The sequence below is a fragment of the Hyalella azteca genome, unplaced genomic scaffold (assembly GCF_000764305.2).
Source record: "Hyalella azteca isolate HAZT.00-mixed unplaced genomic scaffold, Hazt_2.0.2 contig5199, whole genome shotgun sequence".
NCBI lineage: Eukaryota > Metazoa > Arthropoda > Malacostraca > Amphipoda > Hyalellidae > Hyalella > Hyalella azteca.
In genome coordinates this window covers 126,419-146,087 of record NW_025935397.1, presented here as the reverse complement: position 1 = coordinate 146,087, position 19,669 = coordinate 126,419, and the positions used below count along the sequence as shown (strand labels likewise).

Below are 19,669 nucleotides of genomic sequence, written 5' to 3'. Positions count from 1 at the left end.
AAAAAAATCAAAATGCTATCCATATAAATTTTTCACTTCTTTTTTCACTCTGATGCTAAGCCGTTATGAGGCATCAATATAAGTTAATGCCACAATATATTATGTTTATTTAAGCTAATGCATCAAAATTACATGTTAATTAAAGTTACTGCCTAATAATATTTTCTAGTTACTGCTATAATGTCATGTTAATGCCGACTTTCAACGCAGGTTGCAGCAGTCGCGTGGTGCGCGTCAGGGCGGGCGCAGACGAGCTCTTCTGGCCACTGCAGCTGGACTCTGACCTCCTCAACACCATCGCCCAGCACTTCCCCAGCTGGTTCATGGTAAGTGAACCACTTCCCCAGCTGGTTCATGGTAAGTGAACCACTTCCCCAGCTGGTTCATGGTGAGTGAACCACTTCCCCAGCTGGTTTTCCGCAAAAAAAAATTACCCTATTACCAGCGTCGGCGGAAGGAATGGATTTAATTTTAAAAAATGAAGTAGAAGAGAAGTTTTATCAGTAAAATTAGTAAATTTTCAAAGAAAATATTTTTATTATTGAATGTTTGTCATTACAGGATTGTAAGGAACAGCTGCTGAGCGCCATGAGCAGCAGCAGCAGCAGTGGTGGGGGGAAGGGGAGTAGCGAGGGGGCTTTTATCCCCCTGTCCCCTCCAAAATGTGAGGTGGACGACTCCCCACTACATGGAAAAGTCCTCAATAAAAACAAGGAGTGTGAGTGAAATTTTAAATTAGTGTAATTATTTGAATTAAGCTTTATATAACGTAAGATCAAAGAGGGTGAGTGAAATTTAAGATAAAATTTATTAAAACATAAGATTTAAGTTCATTGTGTTCAAGTTTAAGTTCACTGCAAGGATGTAAAACAACTTACTACTGCATATTCCGAAATCATTTAGGGAAAAATAAATAAATTGGTAATTCTGTCTCATAAGCAGAGAGCAATAGCAATATGATAGCGTACAAGCAGTGCAGTTCTTCTGAGATGCCCAAAAAAATACTCGTATTTAAAACCTGATCCATTTTGTCAATTGAGAACAATTGAATTGAAAAAAGCATTAATTATAATGGTGATAGTGACAGCAATACCACTAGTTGTGGTGGTGGTAGTGACAGCAATACCACTAGTTGTAGTCGCTATTTATACATTATGTATGTGATTTTAACCAGGTTAGTAAGAATAAATGAAGTCTAAGTTTAGCTCATAATGTTTTGTCTTGAAGTTGTTGTTCGCTATCACGCTTCCTGTGAAGATAATGTGGCATACGCGAGCTACGGTACTGACGCATTACTGCACAAACAGTACGCTACTGCACTAGCAGCACACTACTGCACTAGCAGTTCACTACTGCACCAACAGTTCACTACTGCACTAGCAGCACACTACTGCACAAGCAGTTCACTACTGCACCAACAATTCATTATTGCACCAACAGCTCACTACTGCACTAGCAGCTCACTTTTGCACCAGCAGTACACTACTGCACTAGCTCAAGTGAAAAACTGATTTTATTATTGCAGTTTTTTTCTTACTGAAATATCGTTTGATATTAGCAACGCCATTTCACTGCGCCGTGATAATTTTACTGAAGTTAATGATTTCAATGGAAAGTATTCAATGTTACGACTCAGAACGCCTCAGTGATGCCATTAGTAGTGTATTCATATCAAGTAGATACCGCATATTGACATAAATTGATACAGATAAGTTCCTAGTGCATTTAATAGATTTGTGGAGTGAATACTTTCACCGGGAGTTCTTTATTGATGGCACAAAACTCTTGGGCTTCCAACAGATATAAATAAGGCTAGGAAAATATGTTAATGAAGTGCATTGGTTTTCTTGTGCATTGGTTTCCTTTGTCAACAGGTCTTAGAAAAGATGTTTATATGAAGTTCATTGGGTTTCTCGTTCCTAAGACATGAGCCCTAGATTTTCGATAAGTCCTAGTTAAGATGCTCATTAAGTTGAATGGGTATATGGACCCTACAGATTAAGCCCTAGATTGTCAATAAGTCCTAGTTAAGATGCTCATTAAGTTGAATGGGTATATGGACCCTACAGATTAAGCCCTAGACCGTCAATAAGTCCTAGTTAAGATGCTCATTAAGGTTAAGGGGGCTCAGCACCCCAGATTTTGTAATCACGGAGGCTCGATGCCGCGAGAGCTTGAGCGCCCCAAAGCGGTTCTCAGAGGTGCGTGTTCTTATTTGCTATTAAAACCTTGATATTATACGTTGATATTCCTTAAAAATATATTAATACACAACACTCAATATTTGATGTCTCTTTGTTGTCTTAAATTTGTCTTAAATTTTAATTGGGCAAGCTTTTGTGGCTATTTTGGTTTTTGGCAAAAACAAAACATTTCTTGGCAGGCTATAGCAACAAAATATTCGATCAGCTTAACTTTATTAGGTTTTTTATATTGTAGGTAGTGATAAATTAGACACTTATGTTCTTACAAAATATTTAGGTTCATCCTCTCGAAAATTGAATTTTTTTCTGTATAAAAGCGTGTTTTTTTTCTTCAATACTTTGTTCTCGGTCTATTAGCTTTGTAAATGTTTTTGTGATGAGTTTGAGGATTCATTTTCTTGTTTATTTATATCTTTTATTTGTTTATTAATTTTTTGGTGACGTTATTGTGTGTTTTACAGCGCTGAAGGTGAAGCTCATGCTACGGCGTCCTCGGGAAGACCTGGTCAGCAGAGGCGTCATACCACGTGAGTTGTTATTGACTTATTTATTATTGCATTATTTATTATTAACTTACTTTTATTATTGACTTGTTTATTCTTGCGGTATTCATGATTTACAGTGTTGCCGACTATTCTATACCTATATGACCATTAAAGGTACATTCATCACCGTGTACAAATGTGTGGTGTTTAAATAGACAAATTATTCGTGAATGAATTTAATATATTGAGGTGGAGCTTTTCTTTTGTAAAATATTATTATGATTGAGCTTGGCTCATATGACTAGCTAAAATGTAATACATATTATTAATAAATATGTCTTTAGACAGTGCTACCGTATATTTCTTGCAAAAGTCACTTGATCAAAAGTACCTACCCTTCATTCATGAAAAATATATATAAGTATACCTGCCACGTGTCACTGAGCAGCAATCATCTTTTCAATATGATAATAATTATCAATAATTTTAATATTATGCCACAGTAAGCTTTCAATTCCTGCCACCTGCCCTCTACTCCCTCCCATTTTAGTTACTACCCCTTAATAAGTAGTTACCTTTATTGGATAATTTACCCCCTCTTGGGTTGTCAGTCACTGCTGCTGTGCAGTGGCAAGAGCTACAGCTTACAACGTGTTACTGTGCCATGTAGCCACCGATATAATTAACCTGTAACGTGTGACTGCATGTATATAATTAACATGTTACCGTGTGCAAGTAATTAACGTTTACCATGTTACCGTGCAGCGATGAACACTCCCGCCGCGTTCTACGAGCAGCGGCAGCGGCTGGACATGGCCAAGAAGCACGACATCCTCAAGCATAAGATGCAGAAGCGACCTGACCGTGAGGAGCTCGTGCGCCAGCATATTCTCGAAGGTGGGTCAAACATGTCCATGAAGGTGGGTCAAACATGTCCACGAAGGTGGGTCAAGGCTTGCTGCAGTGGGTTAAGATTTGTTGTTTAAGGTGGGTCAATGCCTGTTGTGTAAGGTGGGTCAATGCCTGTTGTGTAAGGTGGGTCAATGCCTGTTATGTAAGGTGGGTCAATGCCTGTTATGTAAGGTGGGTCAATGCCTGTTATGTAAGGTGGGTCAATGCCTTTTATGGAAGGTGGGTCAATGCCTGTTATGGAAGGTGGGTCAATGCCTGTTATGACAATGCCTGTTATGTAATGTGGGCCAATGCCTGTTATGTAAGGTGGGTCAAGGCCTGTTGTGCCGGGTGGGTCAAAGACTCAAAGCTTGCTGTGTATGGTGGGTCAAGGCTTAATCGGCATTTCCTCTTTATTAATATTATTTATTTATTCCTCTTCATATTTATTATTTCCCTCTTCTATGAAAGTACAGCGACCGAAATAGTAAGGCAAGGTAAAGCTAGCAGGAAGCGTTGAGCCGAAAATTACAATATGATTTGAATTGGTAGCATTAGTAGTAATGGACTTAATTAAAATGTACTTAATTGACATCAAAGTGGAAAACGGAAGATAGGTATGTATATTATCTTCACATGAGATAATTTGACATCAAGCATGCGCACAGTTGATGATGCATCTTTTGTCTTGCAGATTCCCCTGGTAACATCGACAGGTCGCTGGTAGAGAAGCAAAAGCAGCTGAAGCGAGCTCGTATCGCGGATACCATCAGCGACCACCTCTGCCAACGGCCTGGTCCTTTGGAGCTTGTCAAGGCGAACATCCTGCATACTGATCATGAGGTCGAGAAAGCTGTCAAAGGTGAGCTCTTCAAACCACTAACTGATCACGAGGTCGAGAAAGCTGTCAAAGGTGAGCTCTTCAAACCACTAACTGATCACGAGGTCGAGAAAGCTGTCAAAGGTGAGCCCTTCAAACCACTAACTGATCACGAGGTCGAGAATGCTGTCAAAGGTGAGCCCTTCGAACCACTAACTGATCACGAGGCCGAGAATGCTGTCAAAGGTGAGCTTCTTAAACCACTACATGATCAATGATTACGAGAAAGCTGTCAAAAGTGAGCTTTTAAAGCACCCTAAGAATTAAGTGATTGTTGATCAATACAAAATGATTTCGTTCATTTACTACAGCATTTCAAGAAAAGAATCAACTAATTTTTTAGTTTGTCTTTCTTCAATTCTTTACTAAAGCAAGTTGTATAATGATCCTCATAATTTTAAGTTGTTTCGATAATTTCTGTTGAAAACCAAGTGGACGCACATGAACCAAATATTTTTTGATGTTGGTGGTTCTTCTAAAGTCTCGTTTTGAACGTACGGTACTTAACGAGTAAGATTATGTTTAATAGGGGGGTCATGTATTGTATGATGACAATATCACGATTCATATATTATTTGAGCAGAAGGACAGTTGACGTTCAAGGCAACTTGTGAAGGAGAACCTCGCAAGCATCCAAGCCTTTACCTTGACATTGGGGGAGACGAGTCTAGCAGTGAAGGCAACATGTCTCCAGAGTCTGCCAGCAACTCAAGACAACCTGGCAGTGAAGGTAACACGTCGCCAGGGTCTGTCAGTCACACAAGATCGCCTGGCAACGAAAGCAGCACATCACATGAACAGATTACCTCTGGGGACATGAGCAGCACTGCTGCTGTGCTGGTGCAGCATGTGCTGAGACCTGGCAATGTGCTCCAGGGACCACTTAAGAGCGTGCCTGTACAGCTGCAGCTGGATAGCAGTTGTAAATCACTACCGGCACCGACAGGAGCTCTAACCATCGTCAGCTCGTCAGGAGTATTGCTGCCGAGCCCAGCGTTACTCATCAACAGATCTGTCACATCACTGATCGCCACTCTTGCGCCTTCGTCTTCTACATTAACTTCCTCGTCATCTTCATCAATTCCTACTTTGTGCACGCCTCTTTTTAGCAAAAACGACATTCTTGTGGCTGCCTCTTCTCTATCCGCGTCCTCGACGTCTTCCATGTCTCCTCATTCTTCACTCACCTCACCAATTGCGGTCACTTCAGTTCTCCCTGACTCATCTTTAGCTACCGGAATCGGTGTCGTTCCAGGGACGACATCAATCAGTTTAGCTTCTTCTTCCGCTTTGCCAACAACGCTGTTGCTACCTCGAACGCTACCGGCGTCGCTACAAACGCCTCCGCTGCAGAGCTGCGCTCCAGGCAAAGACAATGCCAAGTACAACCGCAAAAAGAGCAAGTGCAGAAGTGCTCCTAAAGCGCGGACCATCAAATTCCACGAGTATAAGGCGAGTTCAGTAATTGTTGATGTTCTGAAAATTTAAATTTGCAGTAAACCCACCTATATGTGTTTTTCAGTCAACGTCACTGTTTGAATTTGCGATTTCGTGTGGTACACGTTGAGCTATTGAAATTAATTAGTATTATCACTGATTCAATATTGTGTGCAGAAGTATAATCTGTTGTGGATTACTTCTCTTCTATAATTAAATTACTTGAAATTAATCCTTGAGTTGCTTGTAATAATAGTATAATTTTATCAGCTTGTTCGAATGTCTTCTCTAAATTTATGGTTGGTGGCAGGGCCCTCCTGGCGCTGTTAAGAGGGGCGACCAGAGCTCCTCCGCTGAGACCTCCTACGACATCCTCCTGCAGCAGCAGCAGCTCTTCCTGCAGTGCCAGCTGCAGCTCAAGCAGAAGGTCTGCAAGTGTACCAGGCTAACATAGATCAAAATTTATTTACCATTTTCTGACAGTGTTTACAAAAACTTATACATCTGCTACTCTTTTCCTCATTGGTGAAGAGGAGACAAAAAATAAATGTAAATAAATTCGGCCTTGTCTCAGGCCGAATAAATTTGTCTCCACTGTGAAAGTGATAGGTTGATTAAGACATGTATAACATGAATGTATAGCAAGAACGTATAAACGTATTTTTCTTCTATGATTTGCTTTGAATGAAAGCTGAAGTCCTGCGGCATCTTCAATACCTACATGAGAATAAATCTGTATTTGTTTACTTTTCCTTCATAATTAGACTTACGATGCTAATTTTCAAAACAATTATTATGGCATTTTTTCTTGGTCACTTCCATGCCAGCATTTCATCACTAATCTACTGCAATTGTTCAGTACCCACAGATGATTTTACCGGCGCGACTGAAGCCATCTTCGTCACCGTCATCGTCCAGCTCGCCGTCGTCCTCCTATTATTCCCCTTCTCCTTGTTCCTCTTCTGTTTCTGACGTGAAACTCTCCAATTCCCTCGCCTCCATTTCCCCTTCCCAAACTTTCTGGTCTTCCACGGCAAAGTCCCCTTCTTCCACACCGGTTCCCCTTGCTCCTGCACCGCCACCCCCGCCCCCTCCTCCGCCTCCCTCTAAGATTTCCCCTCTTGGGGGGTCTAGAGTCCCACCTCCACCGCCTCTTCCTCCAGCCCCACGAAATTCACCCCCAGGGCTTTCTAAACTTCAGGATATGAAAGGTAGAGTGAGAATATAATTTTTAGTCATTAGTGTTCTTGCTAACATTACTTGATTCATCCTCATTAACGAGAATGTCTTCAATTTTTCTATATTTCGGCTCATTTTTGTATGACATTGATTTTGTGATTGTATTTTCAGCATAATTATGTTTATTTTTACATTTGACACATTCTAAGGATTTTTCTAGATTATGAATGTTCCCAGAAAAACTATGACTTTACCGAGATCTTATAACTGTACTTAAGTTATAGATAAGTATGATATGAACGCTCTCTGAAAATTCCAGTGTCGGATCTCAAAACGCTGCTGAAGCAACACAGCCTCCCTGTTTCTGGGTCCAAGCCTCAGCTGCTGCTGCGGTTGCGGCAGCACGACTTCCTCCTCGACGAACGAGTCTTAACAAATCCTGCCAGTGTACTTCAGTCAGCTCTTATTAACTCCTCCAAGGAGAAATCAAATTACTCCAGTGGCTCCAGTACTCCAGTGAGAACTCAGGAGCAGGTTTCCAACGACAGCAGCCAACTTGGGAGTTCAAGCAATGAAAGCAATAACGAAAATAATAACATGACCAGCAGCACTGCCGTACCAAATATAATCGATCCAATGTTTAGAGACCCGAGTGATCGGACGGAGCCGACGTTGTCCCCTGGTAGTCGACCTGCAAATGTCGGCACAACTTTGTCGCTATTGCCACTGTGTAACGGCAGTGTAGTTTTGACCAAAATGGCACCGTCAAACGGCGATGTCAGTAGCATTGCAATAGTATCAGGACCAAATGAATTTCCGTCCAGAACCCAAACTCCTTTATTATCAGTGGGCCAAGTTCGCTCAACGCCTACAGTCAACTTTGCGAGTCCCGGCATTTTGGCCCTCAGGACGCCCGCACCCAACGTCGTGCGTCTCGCCAGCGTTACTGAATCCTCTCAGTCGATGTCTTTAGCTCCCAGCCCAAGACCTACAATTAGTCTTCCCGTTACTCCAGTTAGTTTCAGCAATGTTCCTGTGAGCTCGGTGTTCACTTGTGTCTCCTCTGCATCATTTTCTTCAACATCCAAATCTGATGTAGGGGTCGCAAGCAGCGAAAAAGGTTATAGCCTTCAGTTAGGCAACGATGGTAGCCGTGAATCTAATTCTGTGGAAGCTTCCACTGTTGCCACTTCATCCACCGTAACTCTAAGTAATATTTTATCTAGTGCCGTCAGCAGTATTGCTGACATTGATGGTACCAACACTGCCAATGATATCCTAAATAGTTTTTTGATAGACGAGAGCTCGTCTTCCTTGTCGTTGCTACCTTCGTTCGAATGTCCTTCTGCGTCTCTACCTCTCACATCACCATCCTATAAAGCCGACTCTTCAATGAGCAATTCTAGTAATTTTATTGAGACCGAAATCAATAAAACCAACTCCCTTGACAACGCTAGTACCAGATATAGCTTTAACGAAGGAGTGTGTGACATATCTCCTGCCAGCACTCCGGCTTCAGTGGGCGAAGTGTCGAACACTTTTCGAGAGCGTCATTCACTTCCTGTCACTCCTGCTGCAATGGAAGTAGATCTGGAGCTTCTCGAACCAAGACAGTCTCCTTTCTCTCCGATATCCTCTGCCTCTACTAGAGATTTTATGGAGCAAAGCGATTCCATCAATACTCCACCACATACCATTCATGATCCGTCTGAGACTCGACCCCCTCCTCCCCCACCTCCACCTCCTCCACGACCACCTCAGAGCAACGAAAAAGTGGGGCATTTACAAAAACGTATTCTTGACTTGCAAATGGAGCTCAAGAAAGCCCAGCAACAGTTACGTCAGCAACAGTTCGGGGATATGCTTCAACAACGCCGAAAACCACAAACTGTTACGCATGAGCCACGTCAAGAGTTAGGATCTTCTCTACAGCCGCAACGACAGATTGAATCTTTAGAACCAATTCAAATGATTACCTCGCATCCAACACAAATTATTTTACCTAAGCCTGTGATACAAATGATCACACAAGAACCAGATGCGCAAATATCTCCACGAAAACCACGGCAGCAAGTAGTTTCACAAGTAGCGATGCAGCAAATGGTATCCCAAGAACCAGGGCAGCGCATAGTGTCACATGAACCACGGCAGCAAATGATTCCACAAGAACGACGTCATCAAATAGTTTCACTAGAATCCCGTCAAGACATGATTGCCCGGGGACCACGCCAGCAGATTGTTTCGCAAGAAACATTGCAGCAGTTGCTTTCTCAAGAACCGATCCAGCAACTCGCATCTGAAGAACCACAGCAAGAGTTATCACAAGTTCCTCAAGCCCGCATGCAGTCCCATAACTCTCTTGGTGTGCCGCATGACCCTAAAAGCAGCGAGATCTTCGTGCTGCATGTTGATGGCGGTCAGCAGGCTATGGATCTGGGCAGTAAACATGACACCGACGAGATTTATGACCCGTCACTTACGAGTTATCCCTCGTTTTCGATTGGGGCGGCCTGTCCAAACGATACTTGGAGCAATCATACAATAAGGAGCTCTGCGTCTGGAGTGTCGTCCCAAGTTTGTTCTGTGTCAACTGCTGCCGGACATCAAAGGTGAAATTTTTTATCTGAATTTATAAATTACTAATATATCAAGCAAGATCGTGTACATGCCTGTGTTACTCATGTAGATATTAGAAACCTAATTCTGGGCCACCACATGATGGGTTGCAGCATTTATGCGTAATTTTTTTCCTTCCTTTACAGAACATCATCCCTGCCAAATTTCACTGATGCTACGAACATCAATGGACCAAAAGATGGGATCTTCGTTGTGAACTCTCATCAGTTGCCTTCCACTTCCAAGCATTCTTCAGTCCAGCGAAGCGACTTAAGACGCCATCGCCAACTGGCAGCTCCAGATCGTTCTTCCGTTCACGCTGTCGCGGTGTCCAATGTTTATAACGTCCGATCTTCATCTTCAGCAAACTCCACGCCGTGGCCAGCATCTATATCGAGCAACTCAACCCTGAGGCCCGCGTCTGTAGCGTGTATGACCACTGCACTGCCGCACAATGGCAGCGGTCAGCAACAGCAGCAGCAATTGTTGCATAATAACCAAAGATTAAATGCCGCGCTGCAACCCGTAGATACTTATATTAATTCGTCCAAATTCATTTCTCAAGTGAGTACTGTATGCTGTTACATGTCCACAACTGGCAATTTATTTATAATTCTTTTAATTGAGAGTGACCTAATCTGAAACGCAAAATGTTATCTTCAAGTTTCGTAATTAATGCCAAAATTCGTTCACACACCTCATTAGTTTGCTTAGTTAACATAGAAGTTGAAGTAAAAAAATATTTTAGATATCATATATTCTTAGTTGTCTTTGCTTTTATTTTATTGAAAATTAATTTTTGTTTTGAGTGCATTTTCGAGCTCCATCAGGTGTTCAAGATACACGAATGAGCTGTACAATGTACATTCGTACCATAGAGCTGGTTCACAATCTTCATCCTTTGTAAAAATATTTGTAATATAATTTAAGTTATCATTATATTATATAGTTGCATTTGATTGCTAATCTTTTCATTAACAACAGAACGATGCCAGCAACAGCAGACAGGGTGTGGGTTCACAGTCGCAACTTTGCAGGGAATCTTTAAATTTCTCTAGCCATCAGTTCGACGATGTACTTCGAATTCTTGTTAAAAACGGAGGTAAGTTAACTCAACACTTCATCCAAAACGAAAAATCGAAATAATATAACTCAGTATTCACTGCAGTGAGTGACAGAGAGCGCATTTTCTCGTCGAGGAAAACGTGAAGTCACGGACGGCCGGACATGAGCACAATAGCACTTTTTTCCTTAAATGAGAAAATGCGCTAAGAATCATTTTAATGTTTCGATTCGAAAAAAAATAACATTACGTTTCAACTTTTAATCAAAATACAATCCTTTGCTATGCTTCACATGTGGATGACTAAGGATGACTAAGTGTTGACTAAGGATCTTCGAGTTAATACTTATATTGCCACACTCAGAACAGTTTTGAATCTAGGGGATTGTAGCGTGTGACAAATTTGTCGTGCGCCGCTATAAAAGTCGTGTGAATTTCTTGTAGCCTTTTATTCGGGACGCAATTACACTTAATTGTGTTCGAATATTTTGTATTATTCTTCTTGGCTGACTGTTTGTTCTCATGCTATATTGAAGTAATTATTAGTATTTCAGCCAAAGGCGCGTCGTAAAATTTTGCTTTTGGAGTGCAGTCGCAAATCCAACGGTCGTTAATAAACTAAAAAATCATTGAAAGAAATTGTGCATTCCTTCAGAATTTTAATGCTGATTCATGATTCATGTGGTTAATTAATACTGGGATTATGGTTTCGCTTCTAAAATCAGGTATGAAATCTGTAGCCATCTCCGCAAACAATTGATATGTCATGAATTTTTGACATATCAATTGACATTTTTAGCAAGTACATGAATGTACTTGCTTGAAATTTCTAGTCATCCTACCTGCCTCTACCATAATCTTGTGATGTTCCAGAGCTGCCAGCGAGTGTGGTGGACGATACGAGCCTCGACATATCGACCATATCGCGGCTCACGGTCCCTTCGTCAAGACCTCCCCCACCCCCGCCTCCACCACCGCCTTCTTATGCCACCGTTCAGACTCGTCTTCCGCCCCCTCCACCACCGCCACCTCCTTATTCATCGGCGTCTTCCATGGTTCCTATCTCTTGTTCCTACGCTTGCTTACCACCGCCACCTCCTTATTCTTCTTTGCCTTCAATTCCTCCTCCACCGCCTCTACCGCCTTCAAGATCTACTTTAAATGTAGGTTTATTAAACCAGTCGCAGTCTCACCAGTCACTGCCTTCTCCTTCCTTATTTGCTGATCTCATCATGGAAGGCAGTTCAACGCCAGGTTTGTGTTTAGACCTGGACTTGGACCTTCCGGGGCTCGAAAGTATGGAACTCGGTGAACCTCCTGAATTGGAACCCATGTGCAACGATCGAATGAATTTGCCTGCTTCTTCATGTGACCAAACTGAGCATAACTCGGTCCACCATCATCAGTTGTCCTCATTGAATGACGGATGTTCTTCTCAGATGGATATAAGTGACGATGTCGACACGTGGCTCGACAGCCTCGTGCCGGCTGCTGTCAATTCCTGGAGACAGTTGAACAGTGATTCTGATTGCTCCTCTCTTTTTCAGTCTGACTCTTCCATGGCTAATGGTAGTATAGAAAATTACAATACTCAAAATGGAAACTTGAGCCTCCAAAACTCTATGCCTCTTCGCAGAAACTCTACCGAGAGAAGAAGAGACAATCGCAGCGATCCTCTCCTTGGGAGCAATCCGGACTCTCTCCTTGGCAGCACAGTGGATTTGCTGCTAGATAGCAATCCAGATCCTATGTTAGGTAGTAGTTCAGAAGGCCTAGACTGGTCTAGCCTAGAAGAATTTGAATTGAAGGGTCATGATCATCACAATCATCAGAGTGATCGACCTCATCTGAGCGACGCGCTGCGAATTGTCCAGCATTATTACACTACATGACCCCATCCTCTTCGAGTATCCGTGTGGGCTATTTTGGGGCTTCTTCTAACATGAAACAAAGGAAATAATATAATTATCAGTTGTGATTCATACGTTTACAGGAAAATGTATAATCTACGTTATCAAGTGCACTATCACTCTAGATACAGCAACTATCAGTGCAAATCAAAACGTTTTTCCTCCTCTAAATGTTTGAGTAGAAAATATCTTTGCAGAAGTACAGAATTCATAGAATTGTTGTGATATGGACATGAGTTTTAGAGCGTCTCATGTCATCAAATAGTTTCACTAGAATCCCGTCAAGACATGATTGCCCGGGGATTGCCACCAGTGGCCGCTGAAATAAAAATATTGCATATTGTAATGTCCTTGGCTGATGTGAATTGATGCGATCGCACTGCGCAATGCTACTTTCATAGCCTAGACTGACCATAACTGTGAACCGTCCTGTTAAGTTGTACTATCATTATAATAATTTATGTACGTTATGTGTTGTTCATTTAAATGGGGGCCACTTGAACTTTATGAGGTAAGGCTTGCCTTGTTTCAAGCCTGCTGCCTTAATTCAACTTTTATATTATTTTATTCATTTCACTCCTGCCAATCTGTCTTTCCTTTTAACGATTTTCTTAACATTTTCTCCATGATTTCTCCTGCTTCTTTTGTTAGCCGTTACAAAGTCTGCACTAATTTGTTTGACTCTTACAATTACAATAAGTTGTATGACTCATGTCGTTAGCTTGTGTTCGCTCCGCTCTTGGCACTCAGTTAAAGCCAGATGTAAATGGCTATCAATGTTAATGGCAAGCCAAATCTCGGGCAAGATTTTTACCGACTTTGTATCCATTTTTGGCTGCTTGGTTATCATCGTTCATGCGCTCATGCACTGTTTCCCTGTATAATAAATTATGACTTCATGCATTAACATTTTCCCATAGAAGTAATCTACCAAGGACCATTCTTTAATAGCCTAAAAATGCTCGGACTTTTTCTTTTTGATATGGAATGTTTTCTTTATAAGAACTTGTCTTGCAGTGTACTTCTGTCTTGAAATCACTGAATTTTCTTACATCTAGTGATAATATTCTTCTGCTTTAACCTGACATTTAATTTATAAATTGTAAACAAATCGAATTATCATTCAAAAAGTCTCCATGTTGTACTGAATTGGTGTGTAGGATTTGTCACATCGTCTCATAACTCTATGAAACCACATAATTTCGTGTTCAATATCAAAGATTTATTGAGTTACCATTTGTTGGATTTTCGTATTTTTTGTTTGTTTATTTTATGTTGTCAACAAACCTGATTAGTAAATGTGAAATTTTGGAAGATGTTGAAATGTGATGTGAAAATCTAAGCGTCGGTGGCGCGAACATAGCATCGCATTGACACGCATGCCTGAATTGCTCTAGCCGCCGTGTATTCTTTTCATAACCTACTTTGACTTGTGTTATTTCCTTCAATCAAATATTGTAACTTTGGACTTATTATTCGTTCATTTCTCAATGTGCGTGAGGCATCTCGTTTTAAAATTTCATTCATTGACTTGTGTTCTGTAGCATGGCAACTTATAGGACGCACTAATGCACACGGCACGGATTGCTCATACGAAATTTCAATTTTTTGTAGTCTCACTCAGAATGAAAATATTCCAAACTTGTGGACCCTTTCATCTCGTACTTTAAGCATCAGTTATTGAGTTCTGATTTCAAGCTGCTCTTTGCGTCCAAATTTAAATTAATTGACTTCAGTACCTACTTTTTTGCTCAAAAATAGTTCTTATATTTATTTTTGTTGTCTGTTTTTTTCCGAAAAATGTCGTTCTTCTTTTGTAATGCTAGTCCTACCGCAATAGGAGATAAATCGAGCCTTTTCGTTCGGCTGCTGGTACATTCTAGCAGTAAATAACCCTAATTCTTTACGCAATTTGTTCATTTCTTTCAGTAGCTTAACAGATTTTATTTATGAAGTCTTACAAAAAATTTTACTGCGTCTTTTCATTCTTTGATGTTTACTGCGTCTTTCCATTCTTTGATGTTTACTGCGTCTTTCCATTCTTTGATGTTCACTGTGTCTTTCCATTCTTTGATGTTCACTGCGTCTTTCCATTCTTTGATGTTCACTGCGTCTTTCCATTCTTTGATGTTTACTGCGACTTTCCATTCTTTGATGTTTACTGCGTTTTTCCATTTTTGGATGTTTACTGCGTCTTTCCGTTATTTGATGTTTACTGCGTTTTTTTCCATTCTTTGATGTTTACTGCGTCTTTTCATTCATAAGTCGCCACTGCACTTAAATTACCCTGTTCAAATGAAAAGTCTGTAACTCTGGTTAAAAATACACTCATCCGTGTTAAAATGTATCGAAGAATTTTAATCATCGTTATCCGTTGCTGGAAAAAACTCCTTTAATTCTGCCGGTAAAAGGTATCGGTCTGTGCTGGAGCGGTGCGATACACGTTAGGTGGCGACTTGTGTAACACTGCCGGTAGTGAATCTTGATCGTTGTGATACCAACGCAGTTCATTAAAAGCTATACTATCTACCTGTATACTTTTTGAAAAGCTATCTTATCGGCGCAGCCTGTGTGCTTTTTGAAAAGCTATGTTATCGGCGCAGCCTGTATGTTTTTTTTGTCACCGAAGCTATCCAATTTCTTATCAAAGTTGTTCTCATCGTAACGCTGGTCTAGTCTGACCACCAGTTCACATGAGTTTCTGTTTTATTTTCTTTATTTATTTATGTGTCAGAGTGAGACTAAAGCAATGTTATATAAAACGGAAATTATATGTGATATCGCCTTATTCGAGTCATTGTGTAATATGATATTTATATTATACCATTATTCTTCTGATTGACCGAAAAATATAATATTGAACGGGTATTGTGCTAAAAATCCTCCGGGAGTGATCGAGTAATTCATTCATTTTGTTTTATTTTTAAGACTCTTTCTAAATATTAAAACTCGATTATCACTTGCTGCGAGACAAGTTTTGAACAGAACAATATTCTGGATAACTTGAGTTGGTCGATCGTAGGTATCTGGACTTGTTATTCATAAGAGTTCATCAGACGGCCTATGGAACAACAGAGTTCGACTTCCCGTAGCATTTATGAAACAAAGATAAAATTTCTAGATTTATTTATAGATGTTGATAAGGATTATGAAAATTGGGTAACTTCTTCGAGGAACCTTTTATCCTTCGTGATTACTCGTCTATACTTTTTTCATGCATTTTTGACGAAAAAATGTTATTTATTTGTTACTTTGATTCTGTACCGACAGTTATTCAATGTCATGATTTACCATTGAATTTATCTGTGGATTTGACACGAGTACATTTCGTTATAATTTGACGAGCAATATAGGCATATTTGCCGGCGTTTTCACCCATTTTCACTCATTTCAAATACTGCGTGCTCTTCATTTTGTTGGGAACAACTGCTCATCGTTCTGATCAACTCCGCTACGACAATGTTCAGTATTACGCTGCTCTTGAATACGCTACTTTTATTGATTTAATTAAGCGCTTATTTACGCTGATTATTATTATTATTATTTCGTTGTGCTAATCTGTGATCGTGCTCGGACACTGCTCCTAATACTATTAATTGCTTATCGGCGCTCAAATTTTCTGCTAAGGTGAAGCCTATCTATTAGACGTTAGTATGCATGCCTTAGCTTTCAAGTGTCGGGGCTCATTTTATACGATTTTTAATGCGTGTCTTGCTTGTTGTAGGACCATGTCTTCGTGTACATAAATGTTTACTTCTTCGTGGGCGAGGAAAGATGAAAGGAATATACTGATGTCGATTAGACTGCTTCATGTTTCTATGATACGGTATAAATGAATTGCATATAGGGACTAATGAGTACATTTGACATGTAATATCTATAAATTTATTTGCCATTCTGTGTTTTCTTATCTCTCATTTCAAATCTTATTAACGAACGGATACTCTTTCCTCACACTCACGCAATTGACGGCAATGAACCTCGCATAAGCATTTATTTATCAACACTGAACGACGCGTGTTGTAATGTTATTTATGCTTACAATGCAAGTAGTAGCTCCAGTGGTCAAAGTTCAGAGTACCAGGATTGGAGCAGAGAGGTGCGGGTTCAATCCCAGCTCTGTGCGCCAGTTTCTGGTCAGAATCGGCAAGCAGGCCGGGCGGTTAAAGCTAAGCTAATTTGAAGCAGTGAATTGCAAGTTCAAGCTCGCAATATGCTGTAGATGTTCTACAATGTTAAGAATCGGCGCCAGGCCTACGGCCTAATAAACGCTGAAACCGCTGTATTATTATTATTACATGTACTTCGCCTTCTCATCAATCTTGGAAACTTGAGAGTTCTTCCGGGCAGTAGAACTAAACTTCCTCGCTTTGAAGAGATAATTTGAATTTAATGCGCAGTTATAGTACCATCTCAAATTAAAACGTAACAGAACATAGTGATGTCGGCGCTTAGGGGTAGGTCTGATGTGGCCTTTCGACGATTCTTACTTTTCGTGACAATTTTGCCTAGTGGTAGCATTTTATTATTGTTAAAAAATTCGTTGAATTTTGCTGTAATCGCTACCAACATAGGCTTGAGATTTTCTGGCCCGACAAAAGTTTATCTTGCCGGAAACTTAAAGTAATAACCATGAGCACAAATTTTATATACCTTGCCGATAACCTGAATATGAGAAGATTAATCAAGTTGAATGGAAATTTAAAATTATATCTGCAATGGGATTTGTGCTTGGCGATGCACCAATTTTCAGGAACGAACTTTATTTTTTTTTCCGCTTTCAAATAAACAAATATAACTTCTTTTGGTTTGCTTAGAATAACAAAATACATTTATATGTAGAATATTCAGAAAATCTAAACTGCTTTGGTAGTAAGCAATAAAAGATCTAAGATTCAATTTGGAAAATGACTCCTTGCATTAATTCGACCGTTCGAGTTTTGAACGCATTTGATATTAGGTATTGTGAGTGACTTTGGTTCACTCGCCTATGACATGTGTCAATGATAATATTGAATATTATATTCTATAAACAATGTTGCCAGACTATAATATTTATTCAGCATTTATGATGATATGCAGGAATTGACTTTGGAAAACTGCCTGTGTTTGCCAAGACTTTCTACGTCTCTCTGTAGTCAATATAGTCTTCACAAAAGTTCCTTGTTCCAATAATATCTTACCCTCACGACGTGATGTTGATCTAATAAAGTATCTGACACGAATTATTTGGAACTTTTTTATGCGGAAAATTACAGTGCAGTTTGAGATGTGATATCTGACCGATCCTCATGATTGAAAGAAAACCTAAATTATTGTATAGATAACACTTAAGGAGATTTAGTTGTGCTGCAGTCAAACCATGTCTCGTCACGATGGTAAGTAAAATATCTCTTCGCAATTAATTGAAAATTTCATCGCTTCTAAGTAGGTAGACTCTTTTAATAGATTGAGCAAATTGTCCTGTATTTTCTTAAAATTTCCTGAATCCTGACTGTAAGTAAAAACTAAATTAAAATTTTTCCTGTTATAAAAAATTTTGGATATTAAATAACTTCTCAGTTTAAATTTATACAATAGTAATTTTAGACGATATAGGTACCTACTAAAAAGATTAAGGCTCATTCCAAATTCCAAGTCTTGATCTATCTCTAGAGTCTACACATCACACTAAAACTGAATTTATTTTTGCTTATTTATCATTTTAAACTTAACAAATTTCAGTGTTAGGTTTTATTGAACTAGGCTACTAGCTAGGCTATTGGAGATTAATTGCTCATCTTATCTTCTTATGGCACTGCTTATTTGTTGATGACAAACAACAGAATAATTTGTTGTCCTTCATCGAGTTCCTTCTGGAGTTTTATACCTAAGTAGACTGCTTACTGCTAAGTAATTATCATTGATACCAACATTATTGTACCTACTCAATGGAAATTGACAGGTTTGATCAAAAACTTTGCCATGCCCTAACAGGTCTCATAGTGTGGCACAAGAGTCATTGTAAAATTTATCGGTATTATTGCAGNTTTTTTAATCAAACAAAAATTTATGACATTCGAGCCGCGAGATTCCATACCTACTGAAATTATATGATATTAGAGCCGCGATATTTCAGACAAAAATAGGACTTTTCCAGACTAGGCCATGCCGCCATGGTGTTCACTCAATTGCTGTACAGGAACCTGGATATACTACCTACCTAGCACTAGCACTGCAGGATGGAATTCTAATATTGATGGTTCATATATTATTCCCGATACACCTACACCAGTTTTTCAATACCGTAAAATGGGGTAACTTAGACTACTTTTTTTTTTAATGATGCCATTTTTTTACTAGCTAAATTAAACTTGAATTGAAACATGCAAAATACAGGTCTATAGGGTAAAGTGACTGACAAACCAGAGAATTTATAGAATCAGTTCATTTTTAATTCCCTCATTTACTCATGATTTAAACCAATTTCTTATGTATGATATGTCTGGTATCCATGATACTTTACTGGTCTAGTTATAGGACTCAAACACGAACTTGAGGGAGAGTCTAAAAAAAGTCTTTGCTTTGCCACTATGTTTGCCACTATGGGGTAAACGCGGTATATTCCGACATCGTAGGTAATTCCGTCACCTCTCCAGCTTTTCCTTTATATTAAGCTTTGTTTTAGTTCCATGCGTTCATTGATGGTTGAAACTGTCTCTTATACACATCTTCGCATGTCATTTATAAGTCATTTATTAGCAAAAAAATTGTATAAACAAATTTCCCATTGATTAATATTAAAGCGTGTGATCTGACTTGCAACATAATGATACTTGTATAAATTTTTCCAGTGAGTTGAATATCATCAATGGAATATGCGCGTGTTACAAACGTCTCGAAAAAATTTGAGACCGTAAATGCTGCCGGTCTCACTGTAAATATCTAAATTCAGTGAGCAATTAATATCTCCCAAAGTAATGACCGTAGCTCAATGAAACTTGTACACGTATTCATTAGGACCT

The 19,669-nt window shown here is 39.6% G+C and overlaps 2 protein-coding genes across 3 annotated transcripts in view; both read left to right on the top strand.

Annotated features, from left to right (window-relative positions):
* The first annotated feature begins 215 nt into the window (after window positions 1-215).
* Window positions 216-12,991, top strand: LOC108681064 (nascent polypeptide-associated complex subunit alpha, muscle-specific form). Of its 2 annotated transcripts, XM_018170033.2 has the most exons (12): window positions 216-326; window positions 562-718; window positions 2,666-2,731; window positions 3,455-3,586; window positions 4,275-4,442; window positions 5,044-5,912; window positions 6,208-6,324; window positions 6,757-7,108; window positions 7,396-9,685; window positions 9,839-10,256; window positions 10,677-10,794; window positions 11,629-12,991. In XM_018170033.2, the coding sequence occupies exons 1-12, from the start codon at window positions 324-326 to the stop codon at window positions 12,645-12,647; spliced, it is 5,709 nt and encodes a 1,902-aa protein (XP_018025522.1). In that variant the 5' UTR covers window positions 216-323; the 3' UTR covers window positions 12,648-12,991. The 2 variants fall into 2 exon arrangements, with proteins under 2 accessions (XP_018025522.1, XP_047736283.1); XM_047880327.1 differs by lacking the exons at window positions 216-326; window positions 562-718 and adding an exon at window positions 2,186-2,201.
* A 4,819-nt stretch (window positions 12,992-17,810) lies between these two features.
* Window positions 17,811-19,669, top strand: part of LOC108681063 (E3 ubiquitin-protein ligase KCMF1) — a 20,803-nt gene continuing 18,944 nt past the window's right edge. The window contains exon 1 of the mRNA XM_018170031.2: window positions 17,811-18,043. Coding sequence (XP_018025520.1) covers window positions 18,028-18,043 — 16 coding nt within the window. The 5' untranslated portion in view covers window positions 17,811-18,027. The remainder of the gene's footprint in view (window positions 18,044-19,669) is intronic.

Excerpts from the sequence above, each read along its gene's own strand:
- LOC108681064 (XM_018170033.2), top strand. Across the intron at positions 7,109-7,395 it reads TAAACTTCAGGATATGAAAG|TGTCGGATCTCAAAACGCTG; the intron begins GTAGAGTGAGAA and ends TGAAAATTCCAG. Across the intron at positions 10,257-10,676 it reads CGTCCAAATTCATTTCTCAA|AACGATGCCAGCAACAGCAG; the intron begins GTGAGTACTGTA and ends CATTAACAACAG.